This window comes from Oncorhynchus keta, chromosome 22, assembly GCF_023373465.1.
Source record: "Oncorhynchus keta strain PuntledgeMale-10-30-2019 chromosome 22, Oket_V2, whole genome shotgun sequence".
Lineage (NCBI taxonomy): Eukaryota > Metazoa > Chordata > Actinopteri > Salmoniformes > Salmonidae > Oncorhynchus > Oncorhynchus keta.
In genome coordinates, this window is record NC_068442.1 from 52,426,698 (window position 1) to 52,449,197 (window position 22,500).

General features: G+C 47.8%; 1 protein-coding gene across 27 annotated transcripts in view; it reads left to right on the forward strand.

The window, feature by feature from the left end:
* Positions 1–22,500, forward strand: part of LOC118380532 (kinesin-like protein KIF1A) — a 201,121-nt gene that overhangs the window by 113,588 nt on the left and 65,033 nt on the right. For 19 of the 27 annotated variants that reach the window (XM_052475533.1, XM_052475537.1, XM_052475543.1 and 16 more), the window contains 2 exons: positions 342–479; positions 15,300–15,611. In XM_052475533.1, the coding sequence (XP_052331493.1) occupies positions 342–479; positions 15,300–15,611 (450 nt within the window). The remainder of the gene's footprint in view (positions 1–341; positions 480–15,299; positions 15,612–22,500) is intronic. The other 8 variants (XM_052475550.1, XM_052475551.1, XM_052475552.1 and 5 more) reach the window with 1 other exon arrangement.

A 22,500-nucleotide genomic window follows, 5' to 3' on the forward strand; every position in this document is an offset into this window, starting at 1 on the left:
CTCTCTCTCTCTCTCTGTTTCTCTCGATTCCCTCTCTCTCTCTCTCTCTCGCTCCCCCTCTCTCTCTCCCCTCTCTCTGTGTCTCTCTCTCCCCTGTCTGTCTCTCTCTCCTCTCTCTGTGTCTCCTCTTTCTTGCTCTCCCTCTGTGTCTCTCTCTCTCTTGCTCTCCCTCTCTCTCTCTCTCTCTCTCTCTCTCTCTCTCTCTCTCTCCTCTCTCTCTCTCTCTCTCTCTCTCTCTCTCTCTCTCTCTCTCTCTCTCTCTCTCTCTCTCTCCCTCTCTCTCTCTACCTCTATGCTCTATTCTAATGTTGTCATGTGTTGCTCTCTGATGCCCCCTGCAGGCAGCGTCTGGACCTGATGAGAGAGATGTATGACAGAGCAGCAGAGGTTCCCAACAGCACCATAGAAGACTGTGAGAACGTTATGACTGGAGGAGACCCCTTCTACGACCGCTTCCCCTGGTTCCGTCTGGTCGGCAGGTACATGACTACCTGGTCAAAGCATGGTCAGACAGACAACCCTACCACAACACTACCACAACATTACAGCCACTACACTACCACAACACTACCACAACAGTACCACAACACTACCACAACACTACACTACCACTACACTACCACAACACTACCACAACACAACCACTACACTACCACTACACTACCACTACACTACCACAACACTACCACTACACTACCACAACCACAACACTACCACTACACTACCACAACACTACCACTACACTACACAACCACAACACTACCACAACCACAACACTACCACTACACTACCACAACACTACCACCACACTACCACTACACTACAACAACCATAACACTACCACAACACTACCACAACACTGCCACAACACTACCACTACACTACCACTACACTACCACAACACTACAACACTACCACAACATTACCACAACACTACCACACTACCACAACACTACCACAACACTACCACAACACTACCACAACACTACCACTACCACAACAGTACCACTACCAAAACACTACAGCCACAACACAACACTAGTGAAGATCTCATCACACATCAACCCCAACAGGTTCAGTCCATAGTTTACCTCAACCCCAACAGGTTCAGTCCATGGTTCACATCAACCCCAGCAGGTTCAGTCCATGGTTCACATCAACCCCAACAGGTTCAGTCCATGGTTCACATCAACCCCAACAGGTTCAGTCCATGCTTCACAACAACCCCAACAGGTTCAGTCCATGGTTCACAACAACCCCAACAGGTTCAGTCCATGGTTCACAACAACCCCAACAGGTTCAGTCCATGGTTCACAACAACCCCAACAGGTTCAGTCCATGGTTCACATCAACCCCAACAGGTTCAGTCCATGGTTCACATCAACCCCAACAGGTTCAGTCCATGGTTCACAACAACCCCCAACAGGTTCAGTCCATGGTTCACATCAACCCCAACAGGTTCAGTCCATGCTTCACAACAACCCCAACAGGTTCAGTCCATGGTTCACAACAACCCCAACAGGTTCAGTCCATGGTTCACATCAACCCCAACAGGTTCAGTCCATGGTTCACATCAACCCCAACAGGTTCAGTCCATGGTTCACATCAACCCCAACAGGTTCAGTCCATGGTTCACATCAACCCCAACAGGTTCAGTCCATGGTTCACATCAACCCCAACAGGTTCAGTCCATGCTTCACAACAACCCCAACAGGTTCAGTCCATGGTTCACAACAACCCCAACAGGTTCAGTCCATGGTTCACAACAACCCCAACAGGTTCAGTCAATGGTTCACAACAACCCCAACAGGTTCAGTCCATGGTTCACATCAACCCCAACAGGTTCAGTCCATGGTTCACATCAACCCCAACAGGTTCAGTCCATGGTTCACAACAACCCCCAACAGGTTCAGTCCATGGTTCACATCAACCCCAACAGGTTCAGTCCATGCTTCACAACAACCCCAACAGGTTCAGTCCATGGTTCACAACAACCCCAACAGGTTCAGTCCATGGTTCACATCAACCCCAACAGGTTCAGTCCATGGTTCTATAGAGCGGCATGGAGGAACCAGGGAAATATAGTCCGTAAAACTCAGTACATCACTGGGGCCAAGCTTCCTGCCATCCAGGACCTATATACTAGGCGGTGTCAGAGGAAGGCCCAAAAAATGGCCAAATACTCCAGTCACCCAAGTCATAGACTGTTCTGTCTGCAATCATACGACAAACAGAGTGCCAAGTCTAGGTTCAAACACCTACTTAACAGCTTCTGTTAACAGCTCCCAGGTGGCGCAGTGGTCTAAGGCACTGAACCTCAGTGCTAGAGGTGTCACTAGAGACCCTGGTTCGATTCCAGGCTGTATCACAACCGGCTGTGATTGGGAGTCCCATAGCGTCTTCCGGGTTAGGGTTTGGCCGGGGTAGACTGTCATTGTAAATAAGGATTTGTTCTTAATAAGTGACTTGCCTAGTTAAAAAATAAAGGTAAAATGTGGAAAATTCCATTAGACTGCTGAACAATTACTCAAATGACCCCTGAACTATTTACATTGCCCCTCCCCCTTTTTGTTTTTGCACTGTTGCTCTTTGCTGTTTATTGTCTATGCATAGTCACTTCACCCCTACCTACATGAACAAATTACCTGGACTAACCTGTACCCCTACACATTGACTCTGTACCGGTACCCCCTGTATATAGCCTCCACATTGACTGTGTACCGGTATCCCCTGTATATAGCCTCCACATTGACTCTGTACCGGTATCCCCTGTATATAGCCTCCACATTGACTCTGTACCGGTATCCCCTGTATATAGCCTCCACATTGACTCTGTGTACCCCTGTATATAGCCTACTCTGTATATAGCCTCCACATTGACTCTGTACCGGTACCCCTGTATATAGCCTCCACATTGACTCTGTACCGGTACCCCTGTATATAGCCTCCACATTGACTCTGTACCGGTACCCCTGTATATAGCCTCCACATTGACTCTGTACCGGTACCCCTGTATATAGCCTCCACATTGACTCTGTACCATAACCCCTGTATATAGCCTCCACATTGACTCTGTACCATAACCCCTGTATATAGCCTCCACATTGACTCTGTACCGGTATATAGCCCTGTATATAGCCTCCACATTGACTCTGTACCGGTACCCCTGTATATAGCCTCCACATTGACTCTGTACCGGTACCCCTGTATATAGCCTCCACATTGACTCTGTACCATAACACCCTGTATATAGCCTCCACATTGACTCTGTACCTGTACCCCTGTATAAAGCCTCCACATTGACTCTGTACCGGTACCCCCTGTATATAGCCTCCACATTGACTCTGTACCGGTACCCCTGTATATAGCCTCCACATTGACTCTGTACGGGTACCCCTGTATATAGCCTCCACATTGACTCTGTACCGGTACCCCTGTATATAGCCTCCACATTGACTCTGTACCGGTACTCCCTGTATATAGCCTCCCCATTGACTCTGTACCGGTACCCCCTGTATATAGCCTCCACATTGACTCGATACCGGTAACCCCTGTATATAGCCTCCACATTGACTCTGTACCGGTACCCCCTGTATATAGCCTCCACATTGACTCTGTACCGTGATACCCTGTATATAGCCTCCACATTGACTCTGTACCGTAATACCCTGTATATAACCTCCACATTGACTCTGTACCGTAATACCCTGTATATAGCCTCCACATTGACTCTGTACCGGTACCCCCTGTATATAGCCTCCACATTGACTCTGTACCGGTATCCCCTGTATATAGCCTCCACATTGACTCTGTACCGGTATCCCCTGTATATAGCCTCCACATTGACTCTGTACCGGTATCCCCTGTATATAGCCTCCACATTGACTCTGTACCGTAACACCCTGTATATAGCCTCCACATTGACTCTGTACCGTAACACCCTGTATATAGCCTCCACATTGACTCTGTACCGGTATCCCCTGTATATAGCCTCCACATTGACTCTGTACCGGTACCCCCTGTATATAGCCTCCACATTGACTCTGTACCGGTATCCCCTGTATATAGCCTCCACATTGACTCTGTCCCGGTACCCCCTGTATATAGCCTCCACATTGACTCTGTACCGTAACACCCTGTATATAGCCTCCACATTGACTCTGTACCGGTATCCCCTGTATATAGCCTCCACATTGACTCTGTACTGGTATCCCCTGTATATAGCCTCCACATTGACTCTGTACCGGTACCCCCTGTATATAGCGTCCACATAGACTCTGTACCGGTACCCACTGTATATAGTCTCCACATTGACTCTGTACCGGTACCTCCTGTATATAGCCTCCACATTGACTCTGTACCGGTACCCCCTGTATATAGCCTCCACATTGACTCTGTACCGGTACCCCCTGTATATAGCCACCACATTGACTCTGTACCGGTATCCCCTGTATATAGCCTCCACATTGACTCTGTACCGGTACCCCCTGTATATAGCCTCCACATTGACTCTGTACCGGTATCCACTGTATATAGCCTCCACATTGACTCTGTACCGGTATCCCCTGTATATAGCCTCCACATTGACTCTGTACCGTAACACCCTGTATATAGCCTCCACATTGACTCTGTACCGGTATCCCCTGTATATAGCCTCCACATTGACTCTGTACCGGTACCCCTTGTATATAGCCTCCACATTGACTCTGTACCGGTACCCCCTGTATATATCCTCCACATTGACTCTGTACCGGTACCCCCTGTATATAGCCTCCACATTGACTCTGTATGTAACACCCTGTATATAGCCTCCACATTGACTCTGTACCGGTACCCCCTGTATATAGCGTCCACATAGACTCTGTACCGGTACCCCCTGTATATAGCCTCCACATTGACTCTGTACCGGTACCCCCTGTATATAGCCTCCACATTGACTCTGTACCGTAACACCCTGTATATAACCTCCACATTGACTCTGTACCGTAATACCCTGTATATAGCCTCCACATTGACTCTGTACCGGTACCCCCTGTATATAGCCTCCACATTGACTCTGTACCGGTATCCCCTGTATATAGCCTCCACATTGACTCTGTACCGGTATCCCCTGTATATAGCCTCCACATTGACTCTGTACCGGTATCCCCTGTATATAGCCTCCACATTGACTCTGTACCGTAACACCCTGTATATAGCTTCCACATTGACTCTGTACCGTAACACCCTGTATATAGCCTCCACATTGACTCTGTACCGGTATCCCCTGTATATAGCCTCCACATTGACTCTGTACCGGTACCCCCTGTATATAGCCTCCACATTGACTCTGTACCGGTATCCCCTGTATATAGCCTCCACATTGACTCTGTCCCGGTACCCCCTGTATATAGCCTCCACATTGACTCTGTACCGTAACACCCTGTATATAGCCTCCACATTGACTCTCTACCGGTATCCCCTGTATATAGCCTCCACATTGACTCTGTACTGGTATCCCCTGTATATAGCCTCCACATTGACTCTGTACCGGTACCCCCTGTATATAGCGTCCACATAGACTCTGTACCGGTACCCACTGTATATAGTCTCCACATTGACTCTGTACCGGTACCCCCTGTATATAGCCTCCACATTGACTCTGTACCGGTACCTCCTGTATATAGCCTCCACATTGACTCTGTACCGGTACCCCCTGTATATAGCCTCCACATTGACTCTGTACCGGTATCCCCTGTATATAGCCTCCACATTGACTCTGTACCGGTACCCCCTGTATATAGCCACCACATTGACTCTGTACTGGTATCCCCTGTATATAGCCTCCACATTGACTCTGTACCGGTACCCCCTGTATATAGCCTCCACATTGACTCTGTATGTAACACCCTGTATATAGCCTCCACATTGACTCTGTACCGGTATCCCCTGTATATAGCCTCCACATTGACTCTGTACCGGTACCCCCTGTATATAGCCTCCACATTGACTCTGTACCGGTACCCCCTGTATATATCCTCCACATTGACTCTGTACCGGTACCCCCTGTATATAGCCTCCACATTGACTCGATACCGGTAACCCCTGTATATAGCCTCCACATTGACTCTGTACCGGTACCCCCTGTATATAGCCTCCACATTGACTCTGTACCGTGATACCCTGTATATAGCCTCCACATTGACTCTGTACCGTAATACCCTGTATATAACCTCCACATTGACTCTGTACCGTAATACCCTGTATATAGCCTCCACATTGACTTTGTACCGGTACCCCCTGTATATAGCCTCCACATTGACTCTGTACCGGTATCCCCTGTATATAGCCTCCACATTGACTCTGTACCGGTATCCCCTGTATATAGCCTCCACATTGACTCTGTACCGTAACACCCTGTATATAGCCTCCACATTGACTCTGTACCGTAACACCCTGTATATAGCCTCCACATTGACTCTGTATCGGTATCCCCTGTATATAGCCTCCACATTGACTCTGTACCGGTACCCCCTGTATATAGCCTCCACATTGACTCTGTACCGGTATCCCCTGTATATAGCCTCCACATTGACTCTGTACCGGTACCCCCTGTATATAGCCTCCACATTGACTCTGTACCGTAACACCCTGTATATAGCCTCCACATTGACTCTGTACCGGTATCCCCTGTATATAGCCTCCACATTGACTCTGTACTGGTATCCCCTGTATATAGCCTCCACATTGACTCTGTACCGGTACCCCCTGTATATAGCGTCCACATAGACTCTGTACCGGTATCCCCTGTATATAGCCTCCACATTGACTCTGTACCGGTACCCCCTGTATATAGCCTCCACATTGACTCTGTACCGGTATCCCCTGTATATAGCCTCCACATTGACTCTGTCCCGGTACCCCCTGTATATAGCCTCCACATTGACTCTGTACCGTAACACCCTGTATATAGCCTCCACATTGACTCTGTACCGTATCCCCTGTATATAGCCTCCACATTGACTCTGTACTGGTATCCCTGTATATAGCCTCCACATTGACTCTGTACCGGTATCCCCTGTATATAGCCTCCACATAGACTCTGTACCGGTACCCACTGTATATAGTCTCCACATTGACTCTGTACCGGTACCCCTGTATATAGCCTCCACATTGACTCTGTACCGGTACCCCTGTATATAGCCTCCACATTGACTCTGTACCGGTACCCCTGTATATAGCCTCCACATTGACTCTGTACCGGTATCCCCTGTATATAGCCTCCACATTGACTCTGTACCGGTACCCCCTGTATATAGCCACCACATTGACTCTGTACTGGTATCCCCTGTATATAGCCTCCACATTGACTCTGTACCGGTACCCCTGTATATAGCCTCCACATTGACTCTGTATGTAACACCCTGTATATAGCCTCCACATTGACTCTGTACCGGTATCCCCTGTATATAGCCTCCACATTGACTCTGTACCGGTACCCCTGTATATAGCCTCCACATTGACTCTGTACCGGTACCCCCTTGTATATATCCTCCACATTGACTCTGTACCGGTACCCCCTGTATATAGCCTCCACATTGACTCTGTACCGGTAACCCCTGTATATAGCCTCCACATTGACTCTGTACCGGTACCCCTGTATATAGCCTCCACATTGACTCTGTACCGTGATACCCTGTATATAGCCTCCACATTGACTCTGTACCGTAATACCCTGTATATAACCTCCACATTGACTCTGTACCGTAATACCCTGTATATAGCCTCCACATTGACTCTGTACCGGTACCCCTGTATATAGCCTCCACATTGACTCTGTACCGGTATCCCTGTATATAGCCTCCACATTGACTCTGTACCGTATCCCCTGTATATAGCCTCCACATTGACTCTGTACCGGTATCCCCTGTATATAGCCTCCACATTGACTCTGTACCGTAACACCCTGTATATAGCCTCCACATTGACTCTGTACCGGTATCCCTGTATATAGCCTCCACATTGACTCTGTACCGGTACCCCTGTATATAGCCTCCACATTGACTCTGTACCGGTATCCCTGTATATAGCCTCCACATTGACTCTGTACCGGTACCCCTGTATATAGCCTCCACATTGACTCTGTACCGTAACACCCTGTATATAGCCTCCACATTGACTCTGTACCGGTATCCCCTGTATATAGCCTCCACATTGACTCTGTACCGGTATCCCCTGTATATAGCCTCCACATTGACTCTGTACCGGTACCCCTGTATATAGCCTCCACATTGACTCTGTACCGGTACCCCTGTATATAGCCTCCACATTGACTCTGTACCGGTACCCCTGTATATAGCCTCCACATTGACTCTGTACCGGTACCCCTGTATATAGCCTCCACATTGACTCTGTACCGGTACCCCCTGTATATAGCCTCCACATTGACTCTGTACCGGTACCCCTGTATATAGCCTCCACATTGACTCTGTACCGGTACCCCTGTATATAGCCTCCACATTGACTCTGTACCGGTACCCCTGTATATAGCCTCCACATTGACTCTGATACCGGTAACCCCTGTATATAGCCTCCACATTGACTCTGTACCGGTACCCCTGTATATAGCCTCCACATTGACTCTGTACCGTATACCCCTGTATATAGCCTCCACATTGACTCTGTACCGTAATACCCCCTGTATATAGCCTCCACATTGACTCTGTACCGTAATACCCTGTATATAGCCTCCACATTGACTCTGTACCGGTACCCCCTGTATATAGCCACCACATTGACTCTGTACTGGTATCCCCTGTATATAGCCTCCACATTGACTCTGTACCGGTACCCCCTGTATATAGCCTCCACATTGACTCTGTACCGTAACACCCTGTATATAGCCTCCACATTGACTCTGTACCGGTACCCCTGTATATAGCCTCCACATTGACTCTGTACCGGTACCCCTGTATATAGCCTCCACATTGACTCTGTACCGGTACCCCTGTATATAGCCTCCACATTGACTCTGTACCGGTACCCCTGTATATAGCCTCCACATTGACTCTGATACCGGTAACCCCTGTATATAGCCTCCACATTGACTCTGTACCGGTACCCCTGTATATAGCCTCCACATTGACTCTGTACCGTGATACCCTGTATATAGCCTCCACATTGACTCTGTACCGTAATACCCTGTATATAACCTCCACATTGACTCTGTACCGTAATACCCTGTATATAGCCTCCACATTGACTCTGTACCGGTACCCCTGTATATAGCCTCCACATTGACTCTGTACCGGTATCCCCTGTATATAGCCTCCACATTGACTCTGTACCGGTATCCCTGTATATAGCCTCCACATTGACTCTGTACCGGTATCCCCTGTATATAGCCTCCACATTGACTCTGTACCGTAACACCCTGTATATAGCCTCCACATTGACTCTGTACCGTAACACCCTGTATATAGCCTCCACATTGACTCTGTACCGGTATCCCTGTATATAGCCTCCACATTGACTCTGTACCGGTACCCCCTGTATATAGCCTCCACATTGACTCTGTACCGTATCCCCTGTATATAGCCTCCACATTGACTCTGTCCCGGTACCCCTGTATATAGCCTCCACATTGACTCTGTACCGTAACACCCTGTATATAGCCTCCACATTGACTCTGTACCGGTATCCCCTGTATATAGCCTCCACATTGACTCTGTACTGGTATCCCCTGTATATAGCCTCCACATTGACTCTGTACCGGTACCCCTGTATATAGCGTCCACATTGACTCTGTACCGGTACCCACTGTATATAGTCTCCACATTGACTCTGTACCGGTACCTCCTGTATATAGCCTCCACATTGACTCTGTACCGGTACCCCCTGTATATAGCCTCCACATTGACTCTGTACCGGTACCCCCTGTATATAGCCACCACATTGACTCTGTACCGGTATCCCCTGTATATAGCCTCCACATTGACTCTGTACCGGTACCCCCTGTATATAGCCTCCACATTGACTCTGTACCGGTATCCACTGTATATAGCCTCCACATTGACTCTGTACCGGTATCCCCTGTATATAGCCTCCACATTGACTCTGTACCGTAACACCCTGTATATAGCCTCCACATTGACTCTGTACCGGTATCCCCTGTATATAGCCTCCACATTGACTCTGTACCGGTACCCCCTGTATATAGCCTCCACATTGACTCTGTACCGGTACCCCCTGTATATAGCCTCCACATTGACTCTGTACCGGTACCCCCTGTATATAGCCTCCACATTGACTCTGTACTGTAACACCCTGTATATAGCCTCCACATTGACTCTGTACCGGTACCCCCTGTATATAGCCTCCACATTGACTCTGTACCGGTACCCCTGTATATAGCCTCCACATTGACTCTGTACCGGTACCCCCTGTATATAGCCTCCACATTGACTCTGTACCGTAACACCCTGTATATAACCTCCACATTGACTCTGTACCGTAATACCCTGTATATAGCCTCCACATTGACTCTGTACCGGTACCCCCTGTATATAGCCTCCACATTGACTCTGTACCGGTATCCCCTGTATATAGCCTCCACATTGACTCTGTACCGGTATCCCCTGTATATAGCCTCCACATTGACTCTGTACCGGTATCCCCTGTATATAGCCTCCACATTGACTCTGTACCGTAACACCCTGTATATAGCCTCCACATTGACTCTGTACCGTAACACCCTGTATATAGCCTCCACATTGACTCTGTACCGGTATCCCCTGTATATAGCCTCCACATTGACTCTGTACCGGTATCCCCTGTATATAGCCTCCACATTGACTCTGTACCGGTACCCCCTGTATATAGCCTCCACATTGACTCTGTACCGTAACACCCTGTATATAGCCTCCACATTGACTCTGTACCGGTATCCCTGTATATAGCCTCCACATTGACTCTGTACCGGTATCCCCTGTATATAGCCTCCACATTGACTCTGTACCGGTACCCCCTGTATATAGCCTCCACATTGACTCTGTACCGGTACCCCTGTATATAGCCTCCACATTGACTCTGTACCGGTACCCCTGTATATAGCCTCCACATTGACTCTGTACCGGTACCCCTGTATATAGCCTCCACATTGACTCTGTACCGGTACCCCCTGTATATAGCCTCCACATTGACTCTGTACCGGTATCCCCTGTATATAGCCTCCACATTGACTCTGTACCGTACCCCCGTATATAGCCTCCACATTGACTCTGTACCGGTATCCCCTGTATATAGCCTCCACATTGACTCTGTACCGTAACACCCTGTATATAGCCTCCACATTGACTCTGTACCGGTACCCCTGTATATAGCCTCCACATTGACTCTGTACCGTACCCCTGTATATAGCCTCCACATTGACTCTGTACCGTAACACCCTGTATATAGCCTCCACATTGACTCTGTACCGGTACCCCTGTATATAGCCTCCACATTGACTCTGTACCGGTATCCCCTGTATATAGCCTCCACATTGACTCTGTACCGTTATCCCCTGTATATAGCCTCCACATTGACTCTGTACCGGTATCCCCTGTATATAGCCTCCACATTGACTCTGTACCGGTATCCCCTGTATATAGCCTCCACATTGACTCTGTACCGGTATCCCCTGTATATAGCCTCCACATTGACTCTGTACCGTAACCCCTGTATATAGCCTCCACATTGACTCTGTACCGGTATCCCCTGTATATAGCCTCCACATTGACTCTGTACCGGTACCCCCTGTATATAGCCTCCACATTGACTCTGTACCGGTACCCCCTGTATATAGCCTCCACATTGACTCTGTACCGGTACCCCTGTATATAGCCTCCACATTGACTCTGTACCGGTACCCCTGTATATAGCCTCCACATTGACTCTGTACCGTACCCCTGTATATAGCCTCCACATTGACTCTGTACTGGTACCCCCTGTATATAGCCTCCACATTGACTCTGTACCGGTATCCCCTGTATATAGCCTCCACATTGACTCTGTACCGTAACACCCTGTATATAGCCTCCACATTGACTCTGTACCGGTACCCCCTGTATATAGCCTCCACATTGACTCTGTACCGGTACCCCCTGTATATAGCCTCCACATTGACTCTGTACCGTAACACCCTGTATATAGCCTCCACATTGACTCTGTACCGTAACCCCTGTATATAGCCTCCACATTGACTCTGTACCGTAACACCCTGTATATAGCCTCCACATTGACTCTGTACCGGTACCCCCTGTATATAGCCTCCACATTGACTCTGTACCGTAACACCCTGTATATAGCCTCCACATTGACTCTGTACCGTAACACCCTGTATATAGCCTCCACATTGACTCTGTACCGTAACACCCTGTATATAGCCTCCACATTGACTCTGTACCGGTACCCCCTGTATATAGCCTCCACATTGACTCTGTACCGGTACCCCCTGTATATAGCCTCCACATTGACTCTGTACCGTAACACCCTGTATATAGCCTCCACATTGACTCTGTACCGGTACCCCCTGTATATAGCCTCCACATTGACTCTGTACCGGTACCCCCTGTATATATCCTCCACATTGACTCTGTACCGGTACCCCCTGTATATAGCCTCCACATTGACTCTGTACCGTAACACCCTGTATATAGCCTCCACATTGACTCTGTATGTAACACCTTGTATATAGCCTCCACATTGACTCTGTACCGTAACACCCTGTATATAGCCTCCACATTGACTCTGTACCGGTACCCCCTGTATATAGCCTCCACATTGACTCTGCACCGTAACACCCTGTATATAGCTTCCACATTGTCTCTGTATGTAACACCTTGTATATAGCCTCCACGTTGACTCTGTACCGTAACACCCTGTATATAGTCTCCACATTGACTCTGTACCGGTACCCCCTGTATATAGCCTCCACATTGACTCTGTACCGGTACCCCCTGTATATAGCCTCCACATTGACTCTGTACCGTAACACCCTGTATATAGCCTCCACATTGACTCTGTACCGGTATCCCCTGTATATAGCCTCCACATTGACTCTGTACCGGTATCCCCTGTATATAGCCTCCACATTGACTCTGTACCGGTACCCCCTGTATATAGCCTCCACATTGACTCTATACCGTAACACCCTGTATATAGCCTCCACATTGACTCTGTACCGGTACCCCCTGTATATAGCCTCCACATTGACTCTGTACCGGTACCCCCTGTATATAGCCTCCACATTGACTCTGTACCGGTACCCCCTGTATATTGCCTCCACATTGACTCTGTACTGGTACCCCTTGTATATAGCCTCCACATTGACTCTGTACCGGTACCACCTGTATATAGCCTCCATATTGACTCTGTACCGGTACCCCCTGTATATAGCCTCCACATTGACTCTGTACCGTAACACCCTGTATATAGCCTCCACATTGACTCTGTACCGGTATCCCCTGTATATAGCCTCCACATTGACTCTGTACCGGTACCCCCTGTATATAGCCTCCACATTGACTCTGTACCGGTACCCCCTGTATATAGCCTCCACATTGACTCTGTACCGGTATCCCCTGTATATAGCCTCCACATTGACTCTGTACCAGTATCCCCTGTATATAGCCTCCACATTGACTCTGTACCGGTACCCCCTGTATATAGCCTCCACATTGACTCTGTACCGTAATACCCTGTATTTAGCCTCCACATTGACTCTGTACCATAATACCCTGTATATAACCTCCACATTGACTCTGTACCGTAATACCCTGTATATAGCCTCCACATTGACTCTGTACCGTAACACCCTGTATATAGCCTCCACATTGACTCTGTACCGTAACACCCTGTATATAGCCTCCACATTGACTCTGTACCGTAACACCCTGTATATAGCCTCCACATTGACTCTGTACCGTAATACCCTGTATATAGCCTCCACATTGACTCTGTACCGTAACACCCTGTATATAGGCTCCACATTGACTCTGTACCATAATACTTTGTATGTAGCCTCCACATTGACTCTGTACCGTAATACCCTGTATATAGCCTCCACATTGACTCTGTACCGTAATACCCTGTATATAGCCTCCACATTGACTCTGTACCGTAACACCCTGTATATAGGCTCCACATTGACTCTGTACCATAATACCCTGTATGTAGCCTCCACATTGACTCTGTACCGTAATACCCTGTATATAGGCTCCACATTGACTCTGTACCGTAATACCCTGTATATAGCCTCCACATTGTTATTTTATTTAGTTACTGAAACATTTTTCTTTTTTTTGCTTTTGGTTCATTTAAACTATATTTCTTTGAACTGCATTGTTGTTTAAGGGCTTGTAAGTAAGCATTTCACGGTAAGTTCTACACCTGTTGTATTCAGCGCATGAGACAAATGCAATTTGATTAGATTTGATTTGAAACTCTCCTGCAGTAGTCATTGATAGATAACTTCAGTAGATAAACCAGCAGTCTTCCATGTGAACCTGAAGGGGCCATGGCTCATTAAGGGCACACTGTGGCGGAATTGTATTCCTCCAAATACATTTAACCTACCAGTGTTTTTCTACCTGTCCCCTGCCTATTCCTCCAAATAGATTTAACCTACCAGTGTTTTTCTACCTGTCCTCTGCCTATTCCTCCAAATAGATTTAACCTACCAGTGTTTTCTACCTGTCTCCTGCCTATTCCTCCAAATAGATTTAACCTACCAGTGTTTTTCTACCTGTCCTCTGCCTATTCCTCCAAATAGATTTAACCTACCAGTGTTTTCTACCTGTCTCCTGCCTATTCCTCCAAATAGATTTAACCTACCAGTGTTTTTCTACCTGTCCCCTGCCTATTCCTCCAAATAGATTTAACCTACCAGTGTTTTTCTACCTGTCCCCTGCCTATTCCTCCAAATAGATTTAACCTACCAGTGTTTTTCTACCTGTCCCCTGCCTATTCCTCCAAATAGATTTAACCTACCAGTGTTTTTCTACCTGTCCTCTGCCTATTCCTCCAAATAGATTTAACCTACCAGTGTTTTTCTACCTGTCCCCTGCCTATTCCTCCAAATAGATTTAACCTACCAGTGTTTTTCTACCTGTCCTCTGCCTATTCCTCCAAATAGATTTAACCTACCAGTGTTTTTCTACCTGTCCCCTGCCTATTCCTCCAAATAGATTTAACCTACCAGTGTTTTTCTACCTGTCCTGTTGTAGGCCACTATCTAACTTACATCCCATGTTTCTGGCTGCACCCCCGCCCCCTACCAGCAACCCCCTTTTCAACGTGTGCATGAGCGAGAGCATGAGTGATCCCACTCCCTCCCCCACTCCTTCTCCCACCCTCTCCACCTCCGAGCTAACTGAGCTGGCCGACACTCGGCCGGAGGGGCGAGGAGGGGAGGAGGAGTTGGAGGCTTTGGGGGATCTGGACGATGATATCTTTTTGGACGACCCGTTCTCGGAGCTCGATGATGATGATGATGATGATGATGATGATGAGGGAGAGCTGTGCCGAGGCGGCTCCAGCGAAGGCCTGGATCCCTTTTATGACCGCTCTCCGTTATTCAGTGTAGTGGGAAGGTTGGTGAGGTTTCAGGAGCATGCTGGGGGATGGAAACTAGCTCTTTCACACTGAGACACTCTGGGTCTTGCTCTGCTGCCCCAAGAGAACACGCAAACTAACTTGTGCACGCACATGCACACAAGCACACACAACACCTACAAAATGCAAAACGAACACACACACGTACACACCACAGGAAATGAGGAGTTAACAACAATATTATCACTGAATAGAGGTTCTGACGTTGTTAGGCAACCAAATTACACACCTCCACGTTGACCTATCTTTGCTTTTACAAGTTTATATTTTCATGGTGTCTGGGAGGGAAGTCCAGTATTTTGCAGAGGGGCAAGAGAACCTTGTCTGGAGGGAAGTCCAGTATTTTGCATAGGGGCAACAGAACCTCGTCTGGAGGGAAGTCCAGTATTTTGCAGAGGGGCAAGAGAACCTTGTCTGGGAGGGCAGTCCAGTATTTTGCAGAGGGGCAACAGAACCTCGTCTGGGAGGGCAGTCCAGTATTTTGCAGAGGGGCAAGAGAACTTCGTCTGGGAGGGCAGTCCAGTATTTTGCAGAGGGGCAACAGAACCTCGTCTGGAGGGAAGTCCAGTATTTTGCAGAGGGGCAAGAGAACCTCGTCTGGGAGGGCAGTCCAGTATTTTGCAGAGGGGCAACAGAACCTCGTCTGGAGGGAAGTCCAGTATTTTATAGAGGGGCAAAAGAATCGTCTGGGAGGGCAGTCCAGTATTTTGCAGAGGGGCAACAGAACCTCGTCTGGAGGGAAGTCCAGTATTTTGCAGAGGGGCAACAGAACCTCGTCTGGGAGGGCAGTCCAGTATTTTGCAGAGGGGCAACAGAACCTCGTCTGGAGGGAAGTCCAGTATTTTATAGAGGGGCAAAAGAATCGTCTGGGAGGGCAGTCCAGTATTTTGCAGAGGGGCAAGAGAACTTTGTCTGGGAGGGCAGTCCAGTATTTTGCAGAGGGGCAACAGAACCTCGTCTGGAGGGAAGTCCAGTATTTTGCAGAGGGGCAAGAGAACCTCTTCTGGGAGGGCAGTCCAGTATTTTGCAGAGGGGCAACAGAACCTCGTCTGGAGGGAAGTCCAGTATTTTATAGAGGTGCAAAAGAATGGTCTGGAAGGGCAGTCCAGTATTTTGCAGAGGGGCAACAGAACCTCGTCTGGAAGGGCAGTCCAGTATTTTGCAGAGGGGCAAGAGAACCTCGTCTGTAGCTGTAGCGTGAGAATACGTTAATGTCCATCCAATACAGAGATCATCAACAAGACTAAATTACCCAAGGACCCCTGCCTCTCGTTCAGTCCCCTTATAGTGTCACTCTACCCATGACTACAAAGCCTCTGCCCCACCCTTTCTGCTCCAATCACACACCCTGGCCTCAGCTCTTAGTCTCTGTCAGGTCTGGGGGATAGATGTCAGCGCTAACTACCTGCCACACCACCCTTTCATCAGAGACACTCCCTGCCTTATAATTATATAAGACCCTCCCTTATAACTATATAAGTCCCTCCCTGACTATAACTATATAAGTCCCTCCCTGACTATAACTATATAAGTCCCTCCCTGACTATAACTATATAAGACCCTCCCTTATAACTATATAAGTCCCTCCCTGACTATAACTATATAAGACCCTCCCTTATAACTATATAAGTCCCTCCCTGACTATAACTATATAAGTCCCTCCCTGACTATAACTATATAAGTCCCTCCCTGACTATAACTATATAAGTCCCTCCCTGACTATAACTATATAAGACCCTCCCTTATAACTATATAAGTCCCTCCCTGACTATAACTATATAAGTCCCTCCCTTATAACTATATAAGACCCTCCCTTATAACTATATAAGACCCTCCCTGACTATAACTATATAAGACCCTCCCTGACTATAACTATATAAGTCCCTCCCTGACTATAACTATATAAGTCCCTCCCTTATAACTATATAAGTCCCTCCCTGACTATAACTATATAAGACCCTCCCTATATAAGTCCCTTATATAAGACCCTCCTTATAACTAATAAGACCCTCCCTTATAACTATAACTATATAAGACCCTCCCTTATAACTATATAAGACCCTCCCTGACTATAACTATATAAGTCCCTCCCTGACTATAACTATATAAGTCCCTCCCTTATTACTATATAAGTCCCTCCCTTATAACTATATAAGTCCCTCCCTGACTATAACTATATAAGACTCCCTGACTATAACTATATAAGACCCTCCCTTATAACTATATAAGTCCCTCCCTGACTATAACTATATAAGTCCCTCCCTGACTATAACTATATAAGACCCTCCCTGACTATAACTATATAAGACCCTCCCTTATAACTATATAAGTCCCTCCCTTATAACTATATAAGTCCCTCCCTTATAACTATATAAGTCCCTCCCTTATAAATATATAAGTCCCTCGCTGACTATAACTATATAAGTCCCTCCCTTATAACTATATAAGACCCTCCCTTATAACTATATAAGACCCTCCCTGACTATAACTATATAAGACCCTCCCTGACTATAACTATATAAGTCCCTCCCTGACTATAACTATATAAGACCCTCCCTGACTATAACTATATAAGACCCTCCCTGACTATAACTATATAAGTCCCTCCCTTATAACTATATAAGACCCTCCCTTATTTACATTTACATTTAAGTCATTTAGCAGACGCTCTTATCCATAGACTCCCTGATAACTATATAAGCGACTTACAAATGACCATATAAGACCCTCCTTATAACTATATAAGACCCTCCCTGACTATAACTATATAAGACCCTCCCTGACTATAACTATATAAGACCCTCCCTGACTATAACTATATAAGACCCTCCCTGACTATAACTATATAAGACCCTCCCTGACTATAACTATATAAGACCCTCCCTGACTATAACTATATAAGACCCTCCCTGACTATAACCATATAAGTCCCTCCCTGACTATAACCATATATGTTCCTCCCTGACTATAATTATACAAGTCCCTCCCTGACTTAAAACTATAGCGCTTAAATGCTAGCTGTTAGCTTCAGACAGCATGCTAGCTGTAAGCTTCAGACAGCATGCTAGGTGTTAGCTTCAGACAGCATGCTAGCTGTTAGATTCAGACAGCATGCTAGGTGTTAGCTTCAGACAGCATGCTAGCTGTTAGACTTCAGACAGCATGCTAGCTGTTAGCTTCAGACAGCATGCTAGCTGTAAGCTTCAGACAGCATGCTAGCTGTTAGCTTCAGACAGCATGCTAGGTGTTAGCTTCAGACAGCATGCTAGCTGTTAACTACTTCAGACAGTAGTCCTTGCCTCAGCTCTTTCAGGATCTTTCACACATAGTTTCCAATCCCATAAATTTGGTCCGGTTGGTTTCACGTTGCCAAATGTAAAATCCCCCAAAATATCCTCAACTAAACAATGTGTCCATGCAAGTAATTTGTTTATTGGACAAAAAAATGCTGAAGTTAAATCCATCTATGATTATGGGCTGACCAGGCTGGATTATCATGAAGCACCTGCTGCTACGTTCACATAATCAGAGATATCAAGTTACGATGCAACCTGTGTTCGATCACCGAATCGAATCAGACTGAGACCACCACCCTTTTAGAGCAAACCACATGTGTTGTTTAGTGTGGATAGACTTCACACCAGTCCAAGCGAACCCATCTAAGTGGGTAAATTAGTTCAGAAAAAAACGCACCAAACCATTTGGGTGTGAATACCCCTTTAGACTTAGTTCCTATGAGCTCTGAGGTAGACACTACCAGCTCCCTACCAGCTCCCTACCAGATCCCTACCTGCTTCGTACCAGCTCCCAACAGCTCCCTACCATCTCCCTAAAAGCTCCCTACCAGATCCCTACCTGCTCCGTACCAGCTCCCTACCAGCTCCCTACCAGCTCCCTACCAGATCCCTACCTGCTTCACCAGCTCCCAACAGCTCCCTACCATCTCCCTAAAAGCTCCCTACCAGATCCCTACCTGCTCCGTACCAGCTCCCTACCAGCTCCCTACCAGATCCCTACCATCTCCCTACCAGATCCCTACCATCTCCCTAAAAGCTCCCTACCAGATCCCTAAAAGCTCCCTACCAGAGCCGTACCATCTCCCTAGAAGCTCCCTACCAGAGCCGTACCATCTCCCTAAAAGCTCCCTACCAGATCCGTACCAGCTCCCTACCAGCTCCCTACCAGATCCCTACCATCTCCCTACCAGATCCCTACCATCTCCCTAAAAGCTCCCTACCAGCTCCCTACCAGCTCCCTACCAGATCCGTACCATCTCCCTAAAAGCTCCCTACCAGCTCCCTAGAAGCTCTGTACAAGCTCCCTACCAGGTCCTTGGAAGCTCCCTACCATCTCCCTAAAAGCTCCCTACCAGCTCCCTAAAAGTTCCCTACCAGCTCCCTAGAAGCTCTGTACAAGCTCCCTACCAGCTACCTAACAGTTCCCTAACAGCTCCCTAGAAGCTCCCTACCAGTCCCTAACATCTCCCTAACTGCTCCCTACCACCTCCATACCAACTCCTAAGAAGCTCCCTAGAAGCTCCCTACCAACTTCCTACCACCTACATACCAGCTCCTAAGAAGCTCCCTCGAAGCTCCCTACCAGCTCCATACCAGCTCCCTAGAAGCTCCCTACCAGCTCCCTAGAAGCTCCCTAACAGCTCCCTAGAAGCTCCCTACCAGCTCCCCAGAAGCTGCCTACCACCTCCCTAGAAGCTCCCTACCAGCTCCCTACCAGCTCCCTACCAGGTCCTCCGAAGCTCCCTACCATCTCCCTAAAAGCTCCCTACCAGCTCCCTAAAAGCTCCCTACAAGCTCCCTACCAGCTCCCTAACAGTTCCTAACAGCTCCCTAGAAGCTCCCTACCAGCTCCCTACCATCTCCCTACCAGCTCCCTAACAGCTCCATACCAGCTCATAAGAAGCTCCCTACCAGCTCCCTACCAGCTCCGTACCAGCACCCTACCATCTCCCTACCAGCTCCCTACCAGCTCCCTACCAGCTCCTTTCAGCTCCCTACCAGCTCCCTACCAGGTCCTTAGAAGCTCCCTACCATCTCCCTAAAAGCTCCTTCCAGCTCCTTTCCAGCTTCAGTACCAGCTCCCTACTAGCTCCCTACCACCTCCATACCAGCTCCTTAGAAGCTCCCTACCATCTCCCTAAAAGCTCCCTACCAGCTCCCTAAAATCTCCCTACCAGCTCCTGGAAGCTCCCTACCAGCTCCCTACCATCTCCCTACCAGCTTCCTAACAGCTCCCTACCAGCTCCATACCAGCTCCTAAGAATCTCCCAAGAATCTCCCTACCAGCTCCCTACCACCTCCATACCAGTTACTAAGAAGCTCCCTAGAAGCTCCCTACCAGCTCCCTACCAGCTCTCTACCAGCTCCCTACCAGCTCCCTACCAGCTCCCTAGAAGCTCCCTACCAGCTCTCCCTACCAGCTCACTCAAAGCTCCCTACCAGCTCCCTAACAATTCCCTAACAGATCCCTACCACCTCCATACCAGCTCCGTAGAAGTTCCCTACCATCACCCTACCAGCTTCCTACCAGATCCCTACCAGCTCCCTACCATCTCCCTAAAGCTCCCTACCAGCTCGCTACCAGCTCCATAGAAGCTCCCTACAAGCTCCCTAACAGCTCCCTAACAGTTCCCTAACAGCTCCTTACCAGCTCCCTACCAGCTCCCTAGAAGCTCCCTACCATCTCCCTACCATCTCCCTACAAGCTCCCTACCATCTCCCTACAAGCTCCCTACCAGCTCCCTACCAGCTCCCTAGAAGCTCCGTACCAGCTCCCTACCAGCTCCCTATCATCTCCCTACCAGCTCCCTTCCCTACCATTTCCCTACCAGATCCTTTCCAGCTCCTTTCCAGCTCCCTATCAGCTCCCTACCAGCTCACTAGAATCTCCCACCAGCTCCCTACCATCTCCCTACCAGCTCCCTACCAGCTCCCTACCAGCACCTTTCCAGCTCCCTACCAGCTCCCTCGAAGCCAAACTGCCTTTTCATGAATTACACAATTAGAGGCACTCCCTGAAAATTATAGCTGTTAGCACTCCAGCTCACGTTAATCTAGCTGCGTCAGACAGCACTCCTTGCCTCGGTTCTCAGGGAGAAATGTAATCATTGGTAATTACCAGCCACACTGTTATTTTCGTGAATAAGGCTTCTTCTTTAACTATCATAAGCCAAAGATGGAACAAATATCTAAAGAAATTGGTAGACATTTTGGGGCTTTCATTCTTGTCTTTATCATTCTCATACTTTTGAATCTCATCAGAAATTACTTGTCTTGTGAGCATTTACCTTAAACTGTTTCTTACTTTCACATCAGGGCTTGATCTAGGCTACACAGATCACATCAGGCTTGATCTAGGCTACACAGATCACATCTGAGCTTGATCTAGGCTACACAGATCACATCAGGCTTGATCTAGGCTACACCGATCACACCAGGGCTTGATCTAGGCTACATAGATCACACCAGGGCTTGATCTAGGCTACACCGATCACACCAGGGCTTGATCTAGGCTACACAGATCACATCAGGCTTGATCTAGGCTACACAGATCACAACCAGGGCTTGATCTAGGCTACACAGATCACATCAGAGCTTGATCTAGGCTACACCGATCACACCAGGGCTTGATCTAGGCTACACAGATCACATCAGAGCTTGATCTAGCCTACACAGATCACACCAGGGCTTGATCTAGGCTACACAGATCACCCAGGGCTTGATCTAAGCTACACAGATCACACCAGGGCTTGATCTAGGCTACACAGATCACAACAGGGCTTGATCTAGGCTACACAGATCACACCAAGAAGGATTTGATAGTGGCTTGACATCCTTCTTGATGATGACG